A 27702-nucleotide genomic window follows, 5' to 3' on the forward strand; every position below is an offset into this window, starting at 1 on the left:
TTAAACTGGCTCATACTTTATAAGAGGGTTATCTTTTAAACTGTCTGCTTTAATTCAAGGTAAAATTGAGTCATTTAGAGGAAATAGATTCTCCTTATCAAAATTTTCATCCCAAACAAGTCAATTCAATAAACCCTTAATCTTCAGCATTCTAGGGATTACAAACTTTGTGTGTGCACTCTGTCCTCATAATTTAATACTTTTAGCCCTAGTCTCATTCATGGGTTGTGACCCAGGTAATCTAACCATCACATCTCATTGGAGAATCATCAAGCGTAGCCTCAAACGATGGGGTGGGTCCAATGATCTCAGGCAAACCGATTTGAGGAGTGGCAATGGGGCAACTCTGAAGAACAAGATTTCAGACCGAATCCATCGGAGGTACTCACTCGTCCTCCCCTTCCCGGAGGTGGATTCCCCAATGCTATTTGCATACTGAGCGATCACTGTGACCAGATACCCAGTTGCGGGCTTCAGTCCTTGTAAAAAAGCTGAGCTTTCATCTGCACGAACAGTAATCTGGCAAAACAAAAAACAAAGATGTTAATTTGCAACAGTCAACCGAAAAGCAAGTCCAATCCCAGAATAACACTCTCACTCTTGTTCACGGTCCGGCTCTGTCAATTATAAAGTAGAGCTGGAATTTCGCTGTGTTGCTTGTACCGTTTTGTTAAAGGTGTTTACGAGAGAGAGTTTACAGTGGGTGTACTCACACCCCATGGGCTGCAGCGGCTCAAAAGGCAGCTCACCACCACCACCTTCTCAAGGGCAATTAGTGGTGGACACTGCCCAAGTGTGTTCCTACTCTCCATCACCACATTAACACACAGGGCTGCTTTAGCTCAATGGGTTAGACAGCCGGTTTGTGCTGCAGAACAAGGCCAGCAGCACGGGTTCAATTCCCGTACCAGCCGAGAATTCTGAATTCTCCCTCTGTGCACCTGGACAGGTGCTGGAATGTGGTCACTAGGGGCTTTTCACAGGAACTTCATTGCAGTGTTGATGTAAGCCTACTTGTGACAATAAAAAATATTATTATTAGATCAGGAAATCAATTCATCTATTCAAATAGGTATTTGGGTACAATGTGTTCACTTGCCAATGAGAAGACCTTTAGTGGCCACAGAAGAGTCCAAACAAGAGGTGTGACGAAAAATGATTCACTGCTAAGTGAACTTTATACAGAGCATACTTCCAGTCCCAGCCAGGACTGTTCATGCTCAGCTCTCCTCTGGGCCGCCTTTAATGCTAGAGTCCATTTCCTCCACCGATATGTGTCCCCGTTCCCCCCCCCCTCAGTGTGGAAGCTCGTATTCAACGAAGCTCACAGGAGATTAATGGCTCCAACCCCGTAGGTCTCGTGCGGGTTATAACAGAACCCTAGGCTCAAGCAATTTGGGCCACACATCAGGGCCATTCAATGACCTCTGGAACTCTGGGATGAAGGGGCGAAACTTGGCAATTTAGTAATGGGAGGGCCAGCAGGCAAGCAACAAATGGCCAGCAATTGAAAGTTGAGGGGCTGGTTTAGCACACTGGGCTAAATCACTGGCTTTTAAAGCAGGCCAGCAGCATGGTTCAATTCCCGTACCAGCCTCCCCAAACAGGCGCCAAAATGTGGTGACTAGGGGCTTTTCACAGTAACTTCACTGAAGCCTACTTGTGACAATAAGCGATATTCATTTTCAAAGTGGTCTCCACAATCTCTCCCTTAATGTCTAATTATGGTACAATATTCTACGTTCAAATGTCCCTTTGTGTGAAAACATTTCCTCAAACCCTCCCCTCCTACATTCTTCAGATCCTTAGCCGATGTCTCTCAATATCAAGTCATCAACTGATAGAAAAATATCTTTCATGATTGATCTTCTGTTGCTTCACAGCACCAAGGTCCCAGGTTAAATTCCTGTCTTGGTCACGGTCTGTGCGGAGTCGGCACGTTTCCCCCAGTATCTGCGTGGGTTTCCTCCGGGTGCTCCGGTTTCCTCCCACACTCCAAAGATGTGCAGGTTAGGTGGATTGGCCATGATAAATTGCCCTCAGAGTCCAAAAAGGTTGGGTAGGGTTACAAGGATAGGGTGGAAGCGTGGGTTTAAGTGGGGTGCTCTTTCCAAGGGCCGGTGCAGACTCAATGGGCCGAATGGCCACTTGCTACACTGTACATTGTATGATTCAGTGACTACATTTCCAAAGTGCTTCTATTGTGGGCCAGGGTTTAGAGAATACCAAAGTATATCATGGAGTTCACCTGACCTACAACTTTTAATAGATTTTGGTTATGGGGAGCACTTTACAGGTGTGGTGCAACATAGAGCTAAAGTATTTTTCAACAAAAACAATGTTTATTCTATGAATTCAGTTAACATTTTATAAACACATTTGTAAACATCTTATCAACTAGCAACACTGATACCCTCCCCAAAGATACAGTACTCTATAGACAACCCTTAGTAACTTCCCTAACAACATCCATAAGCCAAAGACCCTTTTTAACAAAGTTAGTAGGTTTGCATTCCTTACAGAAACAGGTAGTACATTGAAATCATCAAGTGATCTGGAGACATTCTTTAGCATGCATGCATAGAGAGAGACCAAAATACACCTCCTTGGTTTGAATGCAGATCTCCAACTGTAAACAAAACTAAAACTCAGGGTCAAAAACAGCTTCCAGCTCAAAACAAAAGTAAAAAGCAGAGACTGAGTCCAGCTCTATCCACACAATGACATCACTGCAGCCACTTGAGAAGACAAACATTTCTTAAAGTGACATCCCCATGAAACCTCATTGCCTGAAACGCATTCCTGAGGTATGGACGGCAGATTTCATTCCCTGTTGGGACATTGGTGAACCAGATGGGTTTTTATGACAATCAATTACGGACGGCACGGTGGCATACTGGTTAGCACTGCTGCCTCACAGCACAAAAGACATGAAGCGGAATTCTCCGACCCCCCTGCCGGGTCGAAGAATCAGCGCAGCGCCGTGTGAATCGCGCCATGCCGCTCTGACGCCGTGGTCAGCGCGGTGCCGGTCAGGGTATGCGCCGGCTCTCCGGCCCGGGCGTGGGCGGCGCAGGTTGGGGTATGCGCCGGCTCTCCGGCCCGGGCGTGGGCGGCGCAGGTTGGGGTATGTGCCAACTCTCAGGCCCGGGCCGGCACGCTGATTCTCTGGCCCGGATGGGCCGAGCGGCCGTCATCAAAGAGCCGAGTCCCGCCAGCGCTGTTCTAACATCCTCTGAGCCGGCGGGACCTCGGCGTTGAAGGGTCGGGGGGGGCGGCCTGTGGGGGGAGGGGGACCGACCCTGGGGGGGGGGGGGCCTCCGTAGTGGCCTGGCCCGCAATCGGGGCCCACCAATCGGCGGGCTGGCCTTCTGCCCCCCGGGCTCCTTTCCTCTGCGCCAGCTCCCGTAGCCCTGCACCTTTTGCATCAGTGCCGGCGCGGGGAAGAAGGCCAGCATGCGTTAGTTGGCGCCGGCCCAACTGCACATGTGCGGACCCCACGGCGTTGGGTTCTATCCCTCTGTGGGCCGCAGAGTGTGGTCCCGGAACGGGCGCCGACGCTGGAGTAAAACACTCCCGTTTTTACTCCGGCGTCTGCACTTTGCCGCCCGATGGGAGAATCCCGCCCCAGGTTTCAATTCCGGACTTGGGTCACTGTCTGTGCGGAGTCTGCACGTCCTCCCCTTGTGTGCGTGGGTTTCCTCCGGGTGCTCCGGTTTCCTCCCACAGTCCAAAGATGCGCAGGTTAGGTGGAATGGCCGTGCTGAAGTGCCCCTTAGTATGCAGTGGTAAAGAGGTTAGGTCACAGGTATGGGCCAGGGTGGGCGAGGGAGTGGATCTAGATTGGGTGCACACCTTCGCAGAGTCAGTGCAGACTTGATGGGCCGAATGGCCTCCTTCAGCACTGTAGGGATTCTCTCATTCTATGGCAATGTTTCACCAGACAATTCTACGACTGTGAAACAGGCACTAAAGCCACTTTTCCACCCAGCTTCCCTTGTACTCTGTGCTGTTGTTTAACAGCATAAATCACTCTGTCCCAGGAACCTCCTTCAAAGTACGACACCAACCTCTCGGAGTTCAGCTGAGATTTGGAGGCCGAGGGCATTGAGGGGACTGTACTGAACTTTATACCCCGTCACAGGCCCAACTGCCGCAGTCCATTGAACCCGCATCGATTCAAAACCCTCATCGCTGAAGACCAGGCTCGAAGGGCCACCGGGCACTTCAGCCGCTGAAAGCACAGAGGGAAAGAAATGACAATTACTTCATTTACCGGCCCTCACAGCCTACCCAGCCCCCAAATAGTGATTACACGTCTCTGACTGGAGGCATCTCTGGCATGGACTCAATGGGCTGAATGGCCTCCTTCTGTGGCATGTATTTTCTCTGGTTTCTATGATTTCTGCATTGAGAAAAGATGAAGAAACAGCAGCTGTGCAGCACCCACTTAGGAACAGCTAGGAACTACCGGGCGGCACAGTAGCGCAGCGGTTAGCACTGTTGCTTCACAGTGCCAGGGTCCCAGGTTCGATTCCCTGCTGGGTCACTGTCTGTGCCACGTCTTCACGTTCTCCCCGTGTCTGCGTGGGTTTCCTCCGGGTGCTCCGGTTTCCTCCCACAGTCCCAATATATGCGAGTTAGGTGGATTGGCCATGCTAAATTGCCCTTCGTGTCCAAAAAAGGTTAAGTGGGGATAGGGTGGAGGTGTGGAGCTTAAGTGGGGTGCTCTTTCCAAGGGCCGGTGCAGACTCGATGGGCCGAATGGCCTCCTTCTACACTGTAAATTCTATGATTCAAACGTCTGAAGCTGTCAGGAGCCTCTGCAAATGGAGCGATGTACCTTTCAAAGGGCATGGCGACCGTTTTTCCATTTTGGGAGTTCCTCAGTTGGGTGTTAGTCAGGCAGTGAGTGGAACAGGGCAACCTGATGTCTCATCGTGGAATCCAACTCATTTCTGGTGCCTCAGTTCAATGAGCTGAATTGGAGGCAGGAGCAGGGTGCCGATTGTGAGTTGTCTAACTCAGCACCCTGGAGGAGAAAGGGATTGTGTCAGGAAATGGCTGGGTGCAGACCCAACAACGGTCAAGAAGCTCAACATCGTCCAGGACAAGGAAACCAGTTTGATTAGTGGACGATCCGCCACCTTCGACATTCACTCCCTCCACCGCCGACACACAGTGGCAACAGTGTGCACCATCTACAAGACGCACTGCAGCAACTCACCAAGATGGAGGAGCACAAGTAGGCCATTCGGCCCAGCTCCTTTGACAGCATCTTTCAAACTTGCTACCTGTACTTAGAAGGACAAGGGCAGCAGATACCTGGGAACACCACCATATGGAAGTTCTCCGCCAAGCCACACACCATCCTGACTTGGAAATGGATCACTGTTCCTTCACTGTCGCTGGGTCAAAATCCTGGAACACACTCCCTAACAGCACTGGGGTGTACCTACACCACATGGACTGCAGCGGTTCAGGAAGGTAGATCACCACTGCCTTCTCAAGGGCAATTAGGGATGGGTGAAAAGCTGCTGACCAAGTCAGCAACACCCACGGTAGCATTGTTGTTAGTACAATTGCTTCACAGCTCCAGAGACCCAGGTTCGATTCCGGCTTGGGACACTGTCTATGCGGAGTCTGCACATCCTCCCCGTGTGTGCGTGGGTTTCCTCCGGGTGCTCCGGTTTCCTCTCACAGTCCAAAGATGTGCAGGTTAGGTGGATTGGCCATGCTAAATTGCCCTTAGTGTCCAAAATTGCCCTTAGTGTTGGGTGGGGTTACTGGGTTATGAGGATAGTGTGGAGGTGTGGGCTAGGATAGAACATAGAACACTACAGCGCAGTACGGGCCCTTCGGCCCTCGATGTTGCGCCGACCTGTGAAACCATCTGAAGCCTATCTGACCTACACTATTCCATTTTCATCCATATGTCTATCCAGTGACCACTTAAATGCCCTTAAAGTTGGCGAGTCTACTACTGTTGCAGGCAGGGCGTTCCACACCCCTAGGGATAGGGTGCTCTTTCCAAGGGCCGGTGCAGACTCGATGGGCCGAATGGCCTCCTTCTGCACTGTAAATTCTATGAAAGTGAAAAAAGATACATGTAAGTGCAAATTTAAGTACCAGGGGCTGGTTTGCACAGTGGGCTAGACAGCTGGTTTGTGATGCAGAACAAGGCCAGCAGCCCGGGTTCAATTCCTGTTCTGGCCTCCCCGAACAGGCGCCGGAATGTGGCAACTAGGGGCTTTTCATTCGGGCAGCACGGTAGCATTGTTGTTAGCACAATTGCTTCACAGCTCCAGAGGACCCAGGTTCGATTCCGGCTTGGGTCACTGTCTATGCGGAGTCTGCACATCCTCCCCGTGTGTGCGTGGGTTTCCTCCGGGTGCTCCGGTTTCCTCTCACAGTCCAAAGATGTGCAGGTCAGGTGGATTGGCCATGCTAAATTGCCCTTAGTGTCCAAAATTGCCCTTAGTGTTGGGTGGGGTTACTGGGTTATGAGGATAGTGTGGAGGTGTGGGCTTGGATAGGGTGCTCTTTCCAAGGGCCGGTGCAGACTCGATGGGCCGAATGGCCTCCTTTTGCACTGTAAATTCTATGTCACTGGCACCCAGGTGCATGTTGCATATGATCTATGCAACAGGTAATGGATGTGCACAAGCTATGGCTGAATATGGATTTTATTGACAGGGAGGATTTGTTTGTGAAGGTTCTGGGGGAGAACACACCCACAAACCTTTAAGATCACTAAACTGCCCTCTTGTGCAGGTAGCAACATGTGATGCAAAGAAAAAGGGAAAATGAAGTCGGAAACCAAAAAGCTTTGCCTCACGCTAACAATTCAACACAAGCAATGGTTGCCAGAACTTACTGCTCATGTTAAACAACTCTCTTCTCTCTGAGGGTACCCCAGTTGGCACAGAGCATTGTGGAGGTGAGGGAGTGAGACCAGATGCTAACATCTGTCCTGGACATTCGGCTGTGTTTCGCTACTTAACAAAATGCATGTATCATTTCAACATATGAAAGTGTCGGAGATCCCTATGACTACACGAGGTTTAAAGTGAGACAGGAAATCACTCACGCTGCTATATCCTAACACACTGGGTGAACTTTAAAAAGGTGCATCACTTCCATCTAGATCTGGATTTTAACCCCCCCTGTCGGAGTATTTGACACCTTCCCACCGCCCACTCCAACCTGTCTCCCATGTTACAACAGGCAGGGACGGCATCAACAGCCCACCACCCTGAGGCCCTTAAACAGTCACAAGTGGCAGCTAAAGGGTCTCAATCCACCTCTGTCCCTATATTATGTATGGCAGGGGAAGATGGGGGCCAGGCAGGCAGCCTCACAGCTTCCACTACACAGGCTGCTGCAGGGCAGGAAGGGTGACCCCTTTAAGGGGTCTCTGTGTGCATCAGGAGCATCTCACCCCGAACATCAGACCTCTCGCCCAAGATCATAACCACACCCCGCCCCTTTAACCCTCCCTCCCGGACCCAGCCACCTCTCACCCTTCCTTACTGGCATCTGCCAGTCTATCTGGCCAACAGTTCAGTCTTGCCTTGGCGTCTGGGCTCCATCACCTCTCCTCAGGGACGGCCTGCAGTCCCAGCGGTGGCCACCACTCGCATTTGGTGCTGCTGGGTACTCCAGGGCTGCCGGCCATACCCTACAGGCAGACCTTCTCCCAGCTGGGGGCGGAACGGCCACTCTGGGGGGGGGGGGGGGGGAGGGGGAGGGGGGGAGGGGGATGGGGGGGGAAGGGGGGAGGGGGGAGGGGGGGAGGGGGAGGGGGGGAAGGGGGAGGGGGGGAGGGGGGGTAGGGGGGGGAGGGGGGGGAGGGGGGAGGGGGAGGGGGAGGGGGGAGGGAGGGGGGAGGGGGAGGGGGGAGGGGGGGCCCAGCCCGTTGACTAACCCCACTATTGTAGGGTTCTGGCGAGGGTCGGGACTGGGCTACTCAAAGTCCATTTTGGGTTCATCCTATCGTCAAATTGGCAGCAAGTCTGACAAGAATCGTAATGTGCCTGCATGCTTTTTAATAGCCTAGATGTTCCCAAAAGCCCCACATTGTAGGATTGCTGATCGCACTAAACACCAAACAATAAGATGGTCTCCGCAGCGGACTTTGCTTCTTACCACCAGCTGCATCGAAGGCTCCCCCAGTAATGGAGCAAACCCGCCGTGAAACGAGTGGCGTGAGAGTTCGTAGGATTTTAAAGTCGTTCACAAAGAACGAATATTCGTTTGTGGGTGTTGAGGTAATATCATCAAGCTCCTTTTTATCTGCATTTTTGATCCCTGGGGAGAAAGAGTGAACATTGACATTTGTGCGTTACGGGGAACAAGTGTGCAGAATCAGAAAAGATTCCTCGTTTCTCACTCGCCAATACAATCTCAAGTAGAACATACCAACTGCGAATAATTTAACATCTTGGCTCCGTAACTTTAAGGCTGGTGATTCAACGTTATCTTGTGATTTCCCATCCGTGATCAAGATAGCAATCTAAGTGAAAAACATTAGACCTTAATAGACCATTTGCATTCAAAACATATTTAGTCTTTTGCACTATTTGCATTTATAATGCCCTTCAGCCTTGCTTCCGACTCCCAAATGGCAACCTGTCACCTGGGCCCGATATCAAAAGGAGGCTGTTGATGGGAGGTCTGCCACCCCTTCCTCCCCGCTTCCTGCCCAAGGCCTGAGCAGGATCACTTTTTTTGGGCTTCCACCTCAGCCCTGAACTCCTCCCTCCAGCCTGAAAATGGAGGCTGGGTGGGAAACGGCCCGAAAGTAACCTTTAATTGGCCTCGAAAGGACCTCAATTGCGCAAGGGTGAGATGGGGTAGCCCAGGCCTCACCTATCCCACTGTGAAGTTGCGGAGAGTTCGGGACAGGTGCAAACTCAGTGGAAGGTCGTCCTAAGAATTTTACAGCCACATCCCTTCCGAGAAACATGCGGGGAGGGGAATGTAAAAATGAAGGAAGAGAAATGCCAGAAACCCCTTTGTTGGCCAACCATTCGCTCATCCAGATAAGTAATGTTCAATATGATCTCTATTCTGTAACCCAGTCATCCCTGTCTCGGATAGAAGCCCAGAGGTTACATACTATTCAGCCTATTCATAAGATATAGGAGCAGAATTGGGCCATTCGGCCCATCGAGTCTGCTCCGCCATTCTATCATGGCTGATATGTTCCTCACCTGCTACTTACAATGTTACAGGCCAAGAGCTGGATTGCAAAATCAGCCAGAGCATCTCCTCCCTAGAATACATGACCTAAGAGCGGGAGCAGCCAACTTAACCTCCCATGCAGGGAATCAAACCCTCAATATGATCATGGCTGATCCCATCCTGGCCTCGACTCCACCATCCTGCCCATTCTCCATAACCCTGCCACCCGTTACAATTAAGCGTGTGTTGTCTCCACAATTGGAGGTATTTACTAGAATCATATCTCGCTGTCCTTTTCCGCATACTTCTTCTCCGATATTTATCCTATTACCCTTACAATGACATGACAGCCCCTGCCTCAGTCGTTACTGTGATAAAGCAATCCATGTTCTAATGATACAAAAACAGAAAGTACGGAAAACCTCAGCAGGCCCGATACGAAACGTTATCTCCCTTCTCTCTCCACAGACGCTGTCAGGCCTGCTGAGACTGTCCAGTATCGTCCGTTGTTTCAGAATCCAGCATCGGCAGTAATTTCTGCATGTCCTAATGACTCTGTGTACGTGGGGGAAAAAGCATTGCCTACTTCCCCCTTTGATTTTCTGGGGATAAACTTGTGCCCCTTGTTTGTCAACCACAGAATTGTAGAATGATTTAGGAGGAAGCCATTCAGCCCAACGTGTCTATGCCAGCTGACCATCTAGTGGCATTTTAAATGTGTGAAGCTCTTCATACGTGGGGCTGGTTTTGCACTGGGCTAAATCGCTGGCTTTTAAAGCAGACCAAGGCAGGCCAGCAGTGTGGGTTCAATTCCCGTACCAGCCTCCCCGAACAGGCGCCTGAATGTGGCGACTAGGGGCTTTTCACAGTAACTTCATTTGAAGCCTACTTGTGACAATAAGCGATTTTCATTTTTCATTTCGTGATGGCAAGAATTCTGATTGAATTTAGCCTTCATTCGCTCTCCAGTGTAAAAATCCCAACCGCTCAAGCATTTTTTCCTAATTATAACCTCTTACTCCAGCTATTGTTCTCACGGAATTTCACCTAGCATAGAACACAGAACATACAGTGCAGAAGGAGGCCATTCAGCCCATCGAGTCTGCACCGACCCACTTAAGCCCTCATTTCCACCCTATCCCCGTAACCCAATAACCCCACCTAAACTTTTTGGTCACTAAGGGCGATTTATCCTGGCCAATCCAACTAACCTGCACGTCGTTGGACTGTGGGAGGAAACTGGAGCACCCGGAGGAATCCCACGCAGACGTGGGGAGAACGTGCAGACTCCGCACAGACAGTGACCCAGCGGGGAATCGAACCTGGGAGCCTGGAGCTCTGAGGCAACTGTGCTAAGCACTGTGCTGCCGTGCTGCCCTATTCTTCCCTTGCTTCTCTGCAATGTTCTCAAGGTTCCCTGCACCCTTTTCAATATTTTCACAGCACAGGAGCATTAGAAAATCAAACGTCTTTGGACTGTGGGAGGAAACTGGAGCACCCGGAGGAAACCCACGCAGACGTGGGGAGAACGTGCAGACTCCACACAGACCTTTTTATGGATCCGATACCCTGTGACATATGGTGGCACGGTGGTTAGCACTGCTGCCTCATAATGCCCGGGACCCGGGTTCAATTCCAGTGCTTGGGTGACTATGTGAAGTTTGCACGTTCTCCCCGTGGGTTTCCGCCGGGAGCTCCTGGCCGGGATTCTCCGAGTCTTCCCGCCGAAATTGTGCTCAGCGCGGGAGCGGAGAATGGGATCTTAGACCCGCGATCGGCTCCGACGCCGGGACCCATTTCTCCGGTCGCCAGTCGAGGGCCGTTGAAAGAGGCTCCGCGGTCGACCGGCCGAGTTCCGCCGGCGTGGATCCCATATGCTTTCACCACGGGAGCGGGACTTGCGTCCACGGTGGCCGTCCTGGTAGGGGGGGGGGGGGTGGGGGCAGGGGGGGGGGGGTTTACGGGGATCATACTCGGGGGGGCCTGCACGATGGCCAGGCCCGCGATCAGGGGCTACCGATCGGCGAGTGCGCGCCATCCGGGGGGGGGCCTATCTTCTTCCACACCCGCCCCCTGTGTAGCTTTGCCATGTTGCGCGGGGGCCGGCGCGAAAACGGACCCGCGGCCGGAAGTGCAGGGCCCCGTATCGGCAGCAGGACACACACTGGGGCCCTCCCAACCCTCTTGAAGTCGGAGAATCACTCCGGACTTTTTGACAAAAGTCTGGAGTGATTCCCGCCCGTTTTCTGGCAGGCATGGGACATCTCCCCATTTTCAGAGAACCCCAGCCCCTGTTTCCTCTGTTTAGATGGATTGACCATGCTAAATTGCCCCTTAGTGTCCAGGGATGTACAGGGCAGGTTACGGGGATAGGGCAGGGTTGGCGGGGGAAGGGCCGAAGTCGATTACTCTTTTGGAGGGTCAGTGCAGACTCAATGAGCCAAATGGTCTCCTTCTGCATTTTGGGATTCTATAACGGCAGATTAAAATGTGCATGAAATATTTCAAGACTTAGAATGGTAAACAATATCAGGGCAGCACGGTAGTGCAGTGGGTTAGCCCTGCTGCCTCACGGCGCCGAGGTCCCAGGTTCGATCCCGGCTCTGGGTCAACGTCCGTGTGGAGTTTGCACATTCTCCCCGTGTCTGTGTGGGTTTCGCCCCCACAACCCAAAGATGTGCAGGGTAGGTGGATTGGCCACGCTAAATTTCCCCTTAATTGGAAAAAAATGAATTGGGTACTCTAAATTAAATTTTTTTAAAAGAATGATAAACAATCTCTCACCTTGGGCACACTGCGCCTCAGTTTGACTGACCCAAAGAAGTTGTCTGCTATGTATTTCAATCCCGATCCTGTTCTTGTGTTCCCACCTTTGTAGCGCAAATTACTGATGGCAGTCAGTATTTGGGATCCATTGCCATGGTCTTCGAAAGAAAACTCAACCCTTTATAAAAGACAAAAAAGACATGAATATTTCCTGGCTGAACCAGTAAAATTGACCGAGGTGCACCAGCAATATCACCGGACGTAACCAAGGGCGGATCTATTGGCCTCGTCATGATCGACCAGGGAAGCGACGAGGCCGGTAAATCTTGCGTGAGGCCTCTCGTCAGACGTACCGACCTCGTCACGCCTGGCGTAATCTAACGAGATCTCGAGATCGCGATCTGGATCCCGCCCATTGAGGTCGGAGTCCAGATTTGCAGGTTGATGTGTGCAGTTAGGCTCACTTGCGTATGCTCGCGCTGGAGTTACCCAAGGCACGGTATCTAACAGCCGCGCCTCGGAGACCTCGAGTGGGCGCCACTTCGCACTGGTTTCCACAAACCTGGACAAGGCGCACCGGTACTTTGTTGGGGCGGGGGGGGTCTCCCAAGCAATTGGGAGCTTCCGGGGTAGTCGGGCTCTGGCCAGGCTGGCACCATGACACCTCTGATGCCACCCAGGCACTGGGTCACTGCCAGCCTGGCATCATGGCACTGCCACTTGGGTACCCAACAGTGCCACTGAGATGCCACCCTGACAATGTCACAGTGTCCAGGTGGCATGGTCAAGGTGGCATTGCCAAGGTCCACAGGTGGCATTGTGCCTTTGATGGGAATTGGGCCTGGGATGGATGCCCTGCCCTTATGATATGGGGTGCGGAGGAGGCTCGATGACCCCTATTTATGCGTTGGGTGGGTCTGGGGGCAGCAGTGGGGGGTCTGACGATTGGGAGGCCTTTCTTACTGGCAGGCGGAGCTCATTACTGCAGGAACTAGGACCAAGTGTAGCCTCTGCGGGGATTTCCTCTCCGATACCCCGAAATGAAGCAGAGGCTCATTCAATGGGATCGTTCTCAGTGCTGCCGGAGCTGGGAAACACCTGGCTAAACCTGTCCGACAGGAAACACTGTTTCATTTCCGTCAAATTGCACCCCAATTCAAGAAGGTTTCTCCCAGCACACAAAACACGCAATCACAGAATTGTTACAAAGCCGAAGGAGACCATTCGGCCCATCATATCTGCACCGGCTCTCCCAATGAGCAGCGCGCCTCGTGGCATTCCCCCGCCTTCTCTCCGTAACCCCGCGCATTCGTCCTTGTCAGGTAACCTCTAATCTAATTACCTCCGCCTCTCATTCCCTTTCGAAAGCTTCAACTGAATCTGCCTCCGCCACAACTGTGCATTCCGGCTGGTTCCTCAGTGCAACACAGACCATAACATTCAACAACTTATACAGCACCTCTAATGTCCCAGGGATGGCAGGGCTGTCTTATGAAGCGAGATTAGGCAAACTGGACCTGTCCGCTGGGACAGTGAGTAAATTTAAGGAGGAGTTATGAGATTTTTAATTAGTAATGGGTTGAAGGGTTACGGAAAACGGGCAAGACGGTGGAGTTGAGGCCCAGAGGAGATCAGCCGTGATCGTGTTGAACGGTGGAGCGGGCTCGAGGGGCCAAATTACCGACTCCTGCTCCTAGTTCTTATGATCTAAGAAAGAACCCGTCTGATTCCACCTACCAGCTCTTGGCCTGTAGCCGTGTAGGTAGCAGCACCTCAAGTTCAAATCTGGTGATCTTGATTAATAAGGAGATTCCTTGATTACTAAGAGGATCAGGGGTTGTTATGGGGAGAAAGCAGGAGAATGGGGATGAGGAATATAGCAGCCGTAATCCATGGCAGAGCAGATTCGGTGGGCCGAACGGCCTGATTCTGTTCCTGTATCCTATGGTCATACGGTATTCTCTAGACTTTCAAATAGTGAGAGGTCATCTCATTAAAACCTACAAAATAATTAAAAGGAATAGGCAGGGTGGATGCGGGTAGGGATTCTAGAATCATAGAATCCGTCCACTGCAGAAGGAGGCCATTCAGCCCATCGAGTCTGCACCGACACTCCAAAGGAGCACCCCACCAAGATCCAATCTCCCGCCCTTTCCCCATAACCCCACCTAACCTACACATCTTTGCACTGTGGGAAAAAACCGGAGAACCCGGAGGAAACCCACGCACACACGGGCAGAAAGCCCAAACTCCACTCAGACAGTCTCTCAAGGCTGGATCCCTGGTGCTGTGAGGCGGCAGTGCTTACCACTGTGCTACCGTGCTGCCCACATTTAAGTGCTGCCTTGATAGGTTAGCACTGTTGCTTCACAGAGCCAGAGTCCCAGGTTCGATTCTCGGCTTGGGTCACTGTCTGTGCGGAGTCTGCACGTTCTCCCCGTGTCTGCGTGGGTTTCCCCTGGACGCTCCGGTTTCCTTCCACAAGTCCCGAAAGACATGCTGTTAGGTGAATTGGACATTCTGAATTCTCTTCTGTGTACCCGAACAGGCGTCGGAGTGTGGCGATTAGGGGCTTTTCACGGTAACTTCATTGCAGTGTTAATGTCAGCCTACTTGTGACACTACTAAAGATTATTATCATTGTGGCTTCTGAAGAATCCCAAATTTTAATGGTCTCACCATAGGTGGCCATGTGTTCATCTGCCCAGGCTCGAAATTCTGGAATTCTCGCTCTAAACATCTTTCTCTCTTATCTCTCTCTTTCCAACTTTAAGATGCTCCTTAAAACCTACCTCTTTGAACAAACAGCTGGATATCTGACCTGCTAACGTCTTATGGGCTTTGTGTCAAATTTGCACAGAATCAGAGAATTTTAAGGCACTGAAGGCCATTCGGCCCATCAAGCCTGCACCTGCATCACGACTTGGTGCCATCTCCTGCCTTTTCCCCGTTCCCCTGCACCTGGTTTCCAGTCAAATCATCATCTCATGCCCTCTGGAACGCCTCGATTGCACCTGCCTCCGCCACATTTCCAGGCAGCGCATTCCAGACCTGAACCGCTCACTACGTGAAAGTGTTTTGGCTCGCGTCACATTTGCTTCTTTTGCAAATCGCTTGAAATCTTTGCCCTCTCTCGTTCTCAATCCTTTTACGTGTTTCTGCTTTCTGATGGTCCAGTGAAGCACCTTGGGATGTTTTCGTCACTTCAAGGTGCTATATAAATACAAGTTGTTGCTGAACGAGGGATGGTCTGAGGATAAAGGAGTCAGCCATTTCGGGACTGGGATGCAGAGAACTCCGCGGGGCGGGGGTGAAGGTATGAATCTTTGGAATTCTGGCAGCATGGTGGCACGGTGGTTAGCACTGCTGCCTCACGGCGCCGAGGTCCCAGGTTCGATCCCGGCTCTGGGTCACTGTCCGTGTGGAGTTTGCACATTCTCCCCGTGTCTGCCGGGGTTTCGCCCCCACAAACCAAAGATGTGCAAGGTAGGTGGATTGACCACAATGAATTCGCCCTTAATTGGAAAAAATGAACTGCGTACACTAAATTTATTTTTTTTAAAAGAATCTTTGGAATTTTCTAACCCAGAACACTGTGGTGGCCAATCGCTGAGCATATCCAAGATTCAGACCCAAGAGATTTTTGGACTTGAAGGGAGTTAAGAGTTATGGAGGTAAAGTGGGAAGGTGGAGTTGAGGGAGATCAGTCATGATTATATTGGATGGCAGAGCATGAGCTACCCCAGCTTTTAACTCTCGCCTCCCCAGGAAATGGTTCTTTCTCGCTTACTGTCGGAAACGTCCCCAAGGTCTAAAAGCTCTGAGTAATCCACTCCCTCGTTTGTTTTTGAGTGAGGCTTTCCCCATCTCAGTCGTCCCCGGTACAGCCATTAACTTGATAATTTAGTGAAACTGACAAGACATTCTGGATCGTACACTTTCATTCAAACCGCAAAAAATGACATTGGAAACATGAGTAAAGTCAGGGCAGATGAAAAGATCATTAAAGGATCTGTGACCAGACACTGACCAGATGAATGGGAAGTGGTTGAGCAATTTGCAAGTGTCCAGATTGCAAAAACATCTGTAATATCTTGTAATTATTAAAGCATGTTTGAGTTGTTTCAGGGAAATTGAAGGGCAGAATAGTGAGGAAATGACTTGCATCACACTGAGTCAGCAGTGTGTACGCCTACAAGGCGCACTACAGCAACTCGCCACAATCCTCCTGATGCAGATATACCCACTATGCTATAAGACCATAAGACATAGGAGCAGAATTAGGCCATTTGGCCCATCGTGTCTGCTCCGCCATTCGATCGTGGCTGATACGTTTTTCATCCAAATTCTCCTGCCTTCTCCCCATAACCCCTGATTAATCAAAAACAGATCTATCTCGTCTTAAAGACACTCAGTGATTTGTCTCCACAGCCTTCGGCGACAAACTGTTCCACAGATTGACCACACTCTGGCTATAGAAATTTCTCCTCATCTCAGTTTTCAAGGATTGTCCCTTCAATCTGAGGCTGTGGCCTCAGGTTCTGTTTTTTCATACTAGTGGAAGCATCCTCTCCATGTCCACTCTATCTTGGCTTCTCCAGGGCCTCCCTGTAACAGAGTTCCAGGATTCTGACCCAGCGACAGTGAAATACCGATACAGTTCCCAGTCAGTATGGTGTGCAATAAAACAGAAAATGCTGGATAAACTCGGAATGTGCTGTTGAAGGAGCCTTGGTGAGTTGCTGCCACTGTGTGCCGGTGGTGGAGGGAGTGAATGGGGTTGGATGGGGTACTGCTCAAGCAAGCTGCTATATCTGGTCGGATTTCGAGCTTCCAGAATGTTGTTAGAGTTGCAATCATCAGGAAAAAGGAGAGTTACATTACTAAGTGCAGTGAATTCCTTTTGTACGTCCTTATTTTTAAAATTGATTTACTAAATGTGGACACCACAGGTTAGGCCAGCATTTATTGCCCATCGCTAGTTGCCCTTCAGAAGGTGGTGGTGAGTTTCCTTCTTGAACCGCTGAAAGTTAGGTGTACCCCCGGTTTGTTAGGGAGGGAGTTCCAGGATGTTACCCCAGCGACAGTGAAGGAACAGCGATATGTTTCCAAGTCAGGGTGGTGAGTGACTAGGAGGGGAACCTCCAGGTGGTGGGGTTCCCAGGTATCTGCTGCTGTTGTCCTTCTAGATGGTAGTGGTCGTGGGTTTGGAAGGTGCTGTCTAAGGAACCTTGGTGAGTTACTGCAGTGCATCTTGTAGATGGTACACACGGCTGCCACTGTTCGACGATGGTGGGGGGTTTGAATGTTTGTGAATGGGGTGCCAATCAAGTGGGCTGCTTTGTCCTGGATGGTGTTGAGCTTCTTGAGTGCTGTTGGAGCTCCACTCATCCAGGCAAGTGGAGAGTATTTCATTACATTCCTGACTTCCGCATTGTAGATGGTGGACAGGCTTTGGGGGTCAGGAGGTGAGTTACTCACCGTAGGATTCCTAGCCTTTGACCTGCCCAGGTAGCCACAGTATTAATATGGCTAGTCCAGTTCAGGTTTCTGATCAATGGTAACCCCGTGGATGTGGATTGTGGGGGATTCAGAGATGGTAATGCTATTGAATGTCAAGGGACGGTGGTTAGATCCTCTCTTATAGGAGATGGTCATTGCCTGGCACTTGTGGGGCGCGAATGTAACTTACCACTTGTCAGCCCAAGCCTGGATATTATCCAGGTCTTGCTGCATTTGGACACGGACTGCTTCATTACCTGAGGAGTCACGAATGGTGCTGAACATTGTGCAGTCACCCACAAACACCCCTATGACATGACAAGGAGGAAAATAAATTTTAAAAGTTCCTTCTTTCAGGAAACAGTGAGTGCGATGTGGGGGTAGAATTGGCAGAAAGATTGCGGGCTCTCTGGGAATACAGCAGAGGATTAGAAGTATCAGTGTGATGGGACTTGATCAAAAACAGTTCCCAGTTGGGTGACTGGGGGCGGGGTTCTGCCGTAATTGGCGGAGCGGGCACCTCCGGCGGGAAGGAGTGGTGTGAACCATTCCGGCGTCGGGCCGCCCCAAAGCTGTGGAATTCTCCGCACCTTCAGGGGCTAGGCCGGCCCCGGAGTGGCTTGCGCCGCGCTGGCCGGCAGAGAAGGGGCTTGGCGCCATGCGAACCGGCGGCAGAGGGCCTCCACCGGCGCAAGTTAACGCATGCGCGGGAGCGCCAGCGTGTGCTGGCATCATCCCAGCGCATGCTCAGAGGGCTTTGCCTCCACACCGGCAACGGCGGACCGCTACAGCCGCCGGTGCGGAAGAATAGAGTGCCCCCATGGCACAGGCCCGCCCGCAGATTGGTGGGCGCCGATCGCGGGCCGGGCCACCATGGGGGCATCTCCCGGGGCCAGGTCCCCCCTGTGCGTCCCCGAGAACCCCAGAGGCTGCCCGCGCCGCCAGGTCCTGCCGGTAACGACCTATTCTACCGGCAGAAAACGGGCGACCACTCGGCCCATCGCGGGCCGGAGAATCGCCGGGGGGGGGGGGGGTTGCTGTCAGCAGCCGCCGACCGGCGCGGCGCGATTCCCACTCCCCCCAAATCCCAGCTGCCGGAGGATTCGGCAGCCGGTGGGGGCGGGATTCACGCCACTCCCCGGCGATTCTCTGACCCGGTGGGGGGTCGGTGAATCCCACCCTGGGTGTTCACAGCGCCAAAACTGATTACCGGGTCAAAATATTCCCCACAATACAACAGTGACGACACTTTGAAAGTGCTTTGAGGCACCAGGTGGTTGCGCAAAACGCAAATATAAACGCAAGGCCTCCTTTTCTGTATATCATGTTGCTGTTTTCGGGATAGAGTTTACAGAACAGAAAGAGTCCCTTCAGCCCATCATGTCAGCGCCAGCCATCAAGCCCCTATCCATTCTAATCCCATTTTCCAGCACTTGCTGTGCATAAACTACAATTACTGATGCACCACATATTGCTTTGACCACGTCTCCCCACTGGACCATGGGTTTAGAATTCTGCATGGACATTCAAAAACCACCTTTCTTTAGCTTTTAAATCAAAGGACAATAAGTGGGCAGCGGCTTACCGTGGGTCATCGCTATATTGCACCAGGCCAACTCTGACCGCACTTTGGCCAATGACATCACAAACGGATGAATAGTTGCTTCAATAAGTTTTTGACTTCTTCGAAGTTGACTCTTCCGATGCTTGAGGAGCCATCCACGAGGTAGACGATGTCGGCGGCAAAGACATTTCTGCAGGTTGCTGAAACATGAGAGGGGGACACGCGTCACTCCGGTTAGAGCTGAAACTGGGCACTGGCACCGCTCTCCCCCCCAACGTCACAACCGTACCAAGTCACACCCAGGATTGAGTGACAACGGATGCTATTGAACTAGATTGGTCAACAGTGCGGAACCAGGGGCATGCCATTTGAAATTGAACAGAATGTATAAAATGTTGCGAGATTTTTAACGTTGAAGGTGAGCCCAGCTCGTGAGGAATCTTCGGATTTATCATTTTTGCTCAATTACTCAACCGTAATGTATTTTCTGTGCCTGCCCCACCATACCTTCAGGCTCAGGCTGAGCACCCCTCGAGGCGCATCGCCGCAGTCCAGCAGGGTCGGGTTGAAGGAGGACGCACCCCTCCTTTTTTACAGCTCCAGCTGCCGTAATCCAGGAATGTTAAAGTCCCATCGAAAGTGAGAGGCCAGGGTGTCTGAGGTAAGTGGATAGAATTTGGGGGAACAGAGGTGGGGGGGTAAAGCAGGGGGGTTGGGGGTTGGTGGGGGTTCGGAGGGTGGGTGGGTTGGGTGTGTGGAGCGGTCAGACCTGGTAGGGAGTGGTGATGGTGGTGTGAGGGTGGTGAGGGGGTCAGGCCTCAGATGGGGAGGGTGAGGGGATCTGATCTGGAGGCAGGGTGGGCAGTCAGACCTCATGGTGGGGGGGGGGAACGAAGGGCTGGACTTCGAGTGGGTGGAGCTTGGAGGTCGGGGGGGGGGGGGGGGAGGCACAGGAGGAGGGGTGGCTTGGAGGTGGGAGGGGGGTGGGGGGTTGTCCGGTCAGGTTGAGGGGTGAGTGGGGTTTGGAGGTAAAGACCCGTGGAGCATGGATGGAGGGGTGGAGTCCTATGGATTGTCAGCTGAGGTGGAATCCCCTAGGGGATCAATGGTTTGGGGGTAGTTCCTTGGATGGTTGGTGGTGGGGCCCAGAAGTTAGGAGTGGTTTCAATTCTTCGAACTTTTCTGGGTAACAATTGGCATATCCCTGTTGGAATTAGGCAAAGTTTACAATTGAAATCACAATTACAGATGGTTCCCAGCGTAGGGCAGAAGACGGGGAGGGTGAGGGGATCAGATCTGGAGGCAGGGTGGACAGTCAGACCTCATGGGGGGGAACGAAGGGCTGGACGTTTTTGATTCTGGACGAATTCTGTGCAAACGCTTCCCAGCGAAATTCCCCAGCTCACCTTTGGAGTACCTCCCCCCCAAATTCAACACTAGGGGGCGTCACAGCCCAATATCGCATCTGTGACCCAATACCGCTCCCCCAGCCCAATACTCAGCTTCAGTCAAGCTCAGTTTCAAGTGAGTCAAGTTGTTTTCTGTGGAAATGTTGTGCAGTTTGGGCCTATACCCATTGGAGTTTTGAAGAATGAGTGATGATCTTATTGAAGCATATAAGATTTTGAGGGGCTTTGACAGGATGGATGCTAACAGAATATTTCTCCTCATGGTGGAAGCTGGAGTCAAGGGGAACAGATGAAAAGTAAACAGTCTCCCAAATAAGGCGGACCTGAGGAGGAATTTATTTTTTATAGGTGGCACAGTCTTTGCACTATTGACCCAATCTGGATTCTGACCTCGGGTCACTGTTGGTGTGGAGTTTGCACGTCCGTGTCTGCGTGGCTTTCCTCCGGGTGCTCCGGTTTCCTCCCACAGCCCAAAGATGTGTCGGTGAGGTCGACTGGCCATGACCAATGCACGGGGTCACGAACATAGGACGGGGCAGTGGGCCTCGGTCGGGTGCTCTTTCGGAGGGTCGGTGCAGGCTCGATGGGCCGAATGGCCTCCTCTTGCACTGAAGGGATTGTACGAAGATGGTTGTGAACCTTTGTACTTCTCAATGCTAGAGAACAGATGGAGGCTGAGGCACCAGACTGCGTCAGACCTATTTTGATCCAGATGGAGGTTGAGGTTTTGGGGTGGGGAGGGGAGGGGAGGGGAGGGGGGGGAGGGGGGGGGGGCAGACAGGAAAGTGGAGTTGAGGCCAAGATCTGATCAACCACAAACTTATTGGATGGCAGGGCAGACTCGAGGGGCCGAATCGCCCACTCCTGCTCCTGTTTCTTCGGACCTTACGTGTGATTCTGTGGGAAATGACGTTCTGCCTGTTTTTGTTCACCTCCTCCATCCGCAGAATCCTGCAGAGTCTTTAACACCGGACCCCCGACATGCTGGGCATTAGACCAAGCTGGGAAGAAACCACACCACCTAATGGGAAATCTCAGACACGTTTATCCGGCAACTAGGTGGTCCAGGCTGAGGAGGGGATGTCTCGGATTAAATATTCAGTCAGCATTGTTAGCTAACCAAATAGCCACTCAGTAAGAGACTGGGAAAGATCCAGGATTACTGCTGCTGCTGCTCACTGGCCATCTTCTCAAGGGCAATTACGGCGGGCAATAAATATTGGCCTTCCTCACTTCCCAAGAACGGATTAAAAACAAGCCCTTTGTGAAGAGTGGTGGCAGGGTGGGGGGGTTGGTCGTCGGGTAGAAGCTAAATCAAACAATAACTTGCCTGTATAGTGCCTGTAATACAGTAACGCGCCCCAAGGCGCTTCACTGAAGAGCGTTATCGAAGAAAATTTGGCACTGAGTCACAAAGGGAGATATTAGGAGAGATGACTAAAGATGTCAAAGAGCTAGATTTTTAAGAACGTTTTTTAAGTGGGGGGGTGCGCGTGGTGGGGCTGTGGAGTGGAAAATCCAGAACTTGGAGCCCAGGCCGACGCAGGCACGGCTGCCAATGGTGAATCGAATATGTTTAAGAGGCCAGAATTGGGGAACACAGATATCTCAGAGAGTCGAAGGGTTCACAGAGAACACATACCCATAGATTGCAACGTAAAAAAACGGCCTGGCAAATATGGCAATCACATTCTCCAACCCCAAACATCATTCTTTTCACAGAATTTACGGTGCAGAAGGAGGCCATTCAGCCCATCGAGTCTACACCATCCTTGAAAGAGCTTCACAGCTCCAACCTATCCCCGTAACCCAGTAACCCCACTAACCTTTTGGACACTAAGGGACAATTTAGCGTGGCCAATCCACCTAACTTGCACATCTTTGGACTGTGGGAGGAAACCGGAGCACCCGGAGGAAACCCACGCAGGCACGGGGAGAACGTGCAAAGTCCACACAGTCACCTGAGGTTGGAATTGAAACCGAGTCCCTGGAGCTGTGAGGCAGCGGTGCTAACCACTATGCCACAACGGTTTATATACTCAACACATAAATTTACCCCCTTTCGACCACGACATGCTTTTTTCCCCATTAGTGGGCAACCTCCATTTTTCACTCCCTTAACACAACAGGGTGCAGGGGCTCCAGCAGCTGATAAGAGCTGTGTTGCAAAGATACATAGGAGTTTAACACATACCCAAATGAGCAGATACTGTGTGGCAAACAACACTAGCAACAAAATAAATGAAGTATGAAGCTATTTCATACTACAAATCAGCGTTTTTTGTTAATGTTGGTGAATGTTGACAACAGTAAAATATTCCCCACAGACAACTGACAAACTTTAACCAGACAGACTGGACAATGAAAAAAGTTTTCTCAGAATATTAATTATTTCCTCAACATCTCACTATTTTGGAGCGTTGAGTACCCTTACTTTACAACGTAAGTGTCCAAAGGTTAGGTGGGGTTACGGGAATCAATTGGGCTTGTACTCACTGAAGTTTAGTAAAATGAGAAGGAGGTCTCATAGAAACATATAAAATCCCAATGGGACAGGACAGGCTGGATGTGGGATGATCCCGATGTTGGGGGCATCCAGAACTAGGGGTCACAGCCTAAGAATAAGGGGTTCAGGACTGAGATGAGGAAGGACTTCTTCTCTCAGAGAGTTGTGAACTTGTGGAATTCTCTACAAGTTGTAGAGCTGTTGGGGCCAGGTCATTGGATATATTCAAGAGGGAGCTGGACGTGGCCCTTGCGGCTAAAGGCATCAAGGGATATGGAGAGAAAGCAGGAGGGGGAAACTGAATTTGCATGATCAGCCATATTGAACGGTGATGCCGGCTCGAAGGGCCGAATGGCCTACCCTTGCCCCTATTTCCTATGTGTCTATGTCTTGAACCGCCATCAAGACTCAGTTAGCAACAACGACAATGCATTTACAAAGCGCCTTAATGTTGACATAGTGCGAGATGGAAACTGCTGCATGTGAAACTGTAAACCCACAAAAGTCTCTGTGACGGAGAGCGGTGATATCAAGGATTGCGGAATGGGGGGATGGAGGAGGGGGGGAGGGGGGTGGGGAGGGAAATTTAAATTGCACAGTCCTCCTGGACTGCAGCAGCCGTGCCTTGCAGCTTCAAACCCAGTTCAGGGAGACTCCCACCAGAGCAGGTGAGATGACAATGCAACATCCCACTCCCGGACACCCCTCCCCCACAACCTCCAGGCACCATAAATTCAAGTATCTGGGGTAGGATTTCACCGTGGGGATGGGGGGTGGGGTCAATGTGCCTTGTCAGGGTCAAGCGGGAGTTCATAGAATTTACAGTACAGAAGGAGGCCATTCGGCCCATCGAGCCTGCACCGGCTCTTGGAAAGAGCACCCTACCCAAGGTGAACATCTCCACCCTATCCCCATAACCCAGTAACCCCACTCAACACTAAGGGCAAATTTGGATACTAAGGGCAATTTATCATGGCCAATCCACCTAACCTGCACATCTTTGGACTGTGGGAGGAAACCGGAGCACCCGGAGGAAACCCACGCACAATCGGGGAGGATGTGCAGACTCCGCACAGACAGTGACCCAAGCCAGAATCGAACCTGGGACCCTGGAGCTGTGAAGCAATTGTGCTATCCGTAATGCTACCGTGCTGCCCGAGTTGAGCTCGCAGTGCCAGGGGAACAGCCTCCCACCAGCGATTTTCCCAAGCTGGACAATTAGAGGACAGAAGGTGGGCTCACCATCTCATTGAAGACGGCAGATGTCGAAACTGCAGGGCCTTCAGCGCTGAAGGAGCAGCCGTTCCGGTAAGAGAGGCAGAGAGCATCTCCATTGTGAGGCAGCACCTGTCCAACTTTGTAAACTCAGCAGTCAGGCCACCATTGTGAAGGGAGGAGACCCCCTCACAGGGTGGCTCATGGCTTTGACTGAGCCCAAAGAAATCTGTAGGAAATCCCACCTTGACCTGTACGATAAGCCTCAATCGGCCTTTAACTGACTTTAATTGCCGCTTGTGGGCGGGATGCGATCTCACCTCTGGGAAAATAGCCCAGCAGCAGGAGGGAACTTGCATACCAGCAGGCCAGTCGATGGGACAATCTTTCACAATTCTGCCCCCCCCCCCCCCCCCTCAACTCCCCCCACCTCCCCACCTGCCCCCATCGGGGCTCAGAAATCCTGACCGGTATTCTCCAGTCGTTGCGATTCAATTTTCCCGCCGACAGCACATTCCCGCCAGCGGGTTTCACGGTGGTGTGGGGCGGTTGCAACGGGAAATCCCACTGACAATCGGCAGGAAGATGGAATCCCACCGCCAGCGAACGGCGCGCGGCCGAGAAACACGCGATTGGGGTGCCGGAGAATCGTGCCCCCCGACGCTATTCCCCATCCTTAAACCCCGCCCATAACCTTCCCTTATCCAATCTCTCTGACCTCACCTATCCCCCTCGCACGGCTTCATTCACTCCCCAATGTCAATAGAGTTTGAGTGAGTGGTTTCGCCCACTGCACCTGCTGATTATAGTAAAACAGCTCCTTGAACTTCATTAAAGAATCTTTTCTCCATCATGCAACAGGTGAATATCTGACCGGTTGGCAGCGCCCCTTTCAGTACCTTTCCTTGACTGAGCCTCCAAGGAAGTGATGAGAACGGCCAGAGTCGCTGCAACCTGCATAAACCACATTTCCATTCTCACCATCTGGCAGGGAGGGAAGAAAAAAAATACAACAAGCATTAATAAAAGCTTTACAACCGTATGCTTTATTTTATTTGTTTGTGGGATGTGGGCGGCGCTGGCTAGGCCAGGGGCTGGTTTAGCACATTGGGCTAAATCGCTGGTTTTGAAAGCAGACCAAGGCGGGCCAGCAGCGCGGGTTCAATTCCCGTACCAGCGCCGGAATGTGGCGACTAGGGGCTTTTCACAGTAACTTCATTGAAGCCTACTCGTGACAATAAGCGATTTTCATTTTTTTCTTTTTTTTTCATTCATTGCCCATCCCTAATTGCCCTTGAGAAGATGGCGTGCTACCTTCCTGAACCGCTGTGTGAATTGTGTGCCGTTCAGACGGGCGTTCCAGGGTTTTGATCAGGTGACACTGAAGCAAAGACGATATGTTTCCAAGTCCGCATGGTGTGTGACTTGGAGGGGAGCTCCCAATGGATGGTGCTCCCATGCATCTGCTGCCTTGTCCCTCTAATAAGAAGCGGAGCTCCTTCATCAGGTGAGTGAAGAGGTGGGTTACACAAACTCAGCATATATAGACAAAGTCAATGATGCACGGTGATACTTTGAATGCGAGACTTTGCAGGTAATTAAGTCTTTACAGGTCCAGATGGTAGCGGCTGGAGAGAGGGATAATCACAGGTTTTGTCCTTCTAAATGGTGGTGATCACAGGACAGGAAGGTCTCCCTGTGCATTGACTGTGCTTCATCATAGTATGAATATTAGGAACATATGAGACCATTCAGCCCCTCAAGCCTATTCCATTGTTCAATGAGTTTATGGTTAGTACAGTACTTGTATCAAGTGTCAGCAGAAAACCCTCCCATATCAACAGGAGTCCAGTCAGGCATGGAGTATATCCCCCCTCCCCTTCCCCTATCTCAGCAATCAACATCAACACCAGCCTCTGAGACACATTCACAACCAATGTGCCATGTATATATTGCACTTCTCAGTCATTTATGTATCTTTTCGCAATAGACTACTGTGGCAAATCTCTGTTACACCTGTATTAGGTGATGTAAGGTAAGACCTGTACTACAGGTTTGCTGGTAGCCCCTGCCTGCCAGCTCCGCCCAGTAGGAGGAGTATAAATATGTGTGTCCTCTATTCAGCAGCCATTTTGCCAGCTGCTGTAGGCCACACATCTTACTGCAATAAAGCCACAGTTGTATCCAACCTTAGTCTTTGCACAATTAATTGTGCATCAAGTTATTGCAGTAAGATGTAAGCCTCCAATGCAAGTATATCCTTCTTTAAATATGGAGACTAAAATTACACACAGTGTTCTAGGTTATGGTCTCACCAAAACCCTGTGCTATGGTAGCTGAACAGAAGTGAAAAAGTGAACAAATTAGCTGCTGTGTTTCCACATATAACAGTGATTGCATTTTGAAAAGTAATTTAGTGGATGAGAAGCGTCCTGAGATAGCTGAGGCATTATATAAAGGCACAGATAATGGTACAATAAAAAGGTATTAGATAAAGGGAAGTACTTAGTGTCATGTGAGAGTACCTTTAAGAAATGGATTTTTAAGCAATGTACCTTTAAGAAATGGAGCAGCTCATATTACTGAAGTGGTGTCAGAGGGTGGGGGGAGCTGAGCTGAGCTCACTTCTGTTTTTTGGTTTCAGTTTTGAGAAAAAGAGCTTGGGTATGTCTGTGTTTGCAGTGAGCTGGATCTGCTGTGATCTCTGCCATGAAAGACTATCTCTGAATCATTTGGGTGATTTAAACTCATAATAGTAATGTCATTAACCTGATGTGTTTCTGTTTAAAAGTGTTAAGTCTCTTGGCTGTTTGAAGGATTATTTAGTGTTGTATTATTTTCGGGGTTATCTTTGAAGTTTAGGGGGTTGAGTGATCCAATGCTTACTTAAAAGGTTAAGTTGAATTCATGGAATAAACATTGTTTTGTGTTTAAAAACCCACGTGTCCATAATTGTAATATCTCACCTGGAGAACAAGCCGTGTGCTTCAAAAGCAACAATATATTAAAGGGGGAGGTGGGTTGAACTCCATGATACATTTTGGGGTTCTGAAAACGCCTCTCCCATAACAATTGGGGGCTCGAGGGGGACAAAAGTATATCTATTAGACTGGCTTTTGTGAACTTAAAGACAGTGAAGGATTGTTGCTTTTCCGGTGTGGTATTTGAGTTTAAGTGTGTTGTGGACAATGGCTCTTTCAGAGGCTCAGAAGTTTTGGGGGGTGGAGAATGTCACACGCAGTACCTTACGGACAGAGACGAAAAGCAGAATGTTAGGTTTGGCAAAAACATTGCAGTTAACATTACCTGACAAAATGCAAAAAGGTGAGGTAATTATGGTGGTGGTTAAGCATTTAAAGTTGCCTGAGATAGAGTCTGACTCATTGGAAATGGGAAAAATTCAGTTGCAAATTAAACAAATGTAAAATGAGAAAAAATTAAAGCGGCTTGAATACGAAAGAGAGAGAGAGGAAAAAGAGAGAAGAAAAAGAAAAAGAGAGAGAACAAAAAGAAAAAGAAAAGGAGATACAGATCAGGGAAAAAGATAAAGAGAG

At 50.7% G+C, this 27702-nt stretch overlaps 1 protein-coding gene across 1 annotated transcript in view; it reads right to left on the reverse strand.

Annotated features, from left to right (window-relative positions):
- col7a1 (collagen, type VII, alpha 1) overlaps positions 1-27702 on the reverse strand; it is a 408534-nt gene that overhangs the window by 338937 nt on the left and 41895 nt on the right. Inside the window, exons 2-8 of the mRNA XM_038812016.1 lie at positions 25048-25132; positions 19040-19218; positions 11971-12130; positions 8422-8515; positions 8149-8310; positions 4071-4234; positions 390-519 (exon numbers count right to left, since the gene is read on the reverse strand). Coding sequence (XP_038667944.1) covers positions 390-519; positions 4071-4175 — 235 coding nt within the window. The 5' untranslated portion in view covers positions 4176-4234; positions 8149-8310; positions 8422-8515; ... (1 more) ...; positions 19040-19218; positions 25048-25132. The remainder of the gene's footprint in view (positions 1-389; positions 520-4070; positions 4235-8148; positions 8311-8421; positions 8516-11970; positions 12131-19039; positions 19219-25047; positions 25133-27702) is intronic.

Source organism: Scyliorhinus canicula, chromosome 11 (genome assembly GCF_902713615.1).
Source record: "Scyliorhinus canicula chromosome 11, sScyCan1.1, whole genome shotgun sequence".
Classification (NCBI taxonomy): domain Eukaryota; kingdom Metazoa; phylum Chordata; class Chondrichthyes; order Carcharhiniformes; family Scyliorhinidae; genus Scyliorhinus; species Scyliorhinus canicula.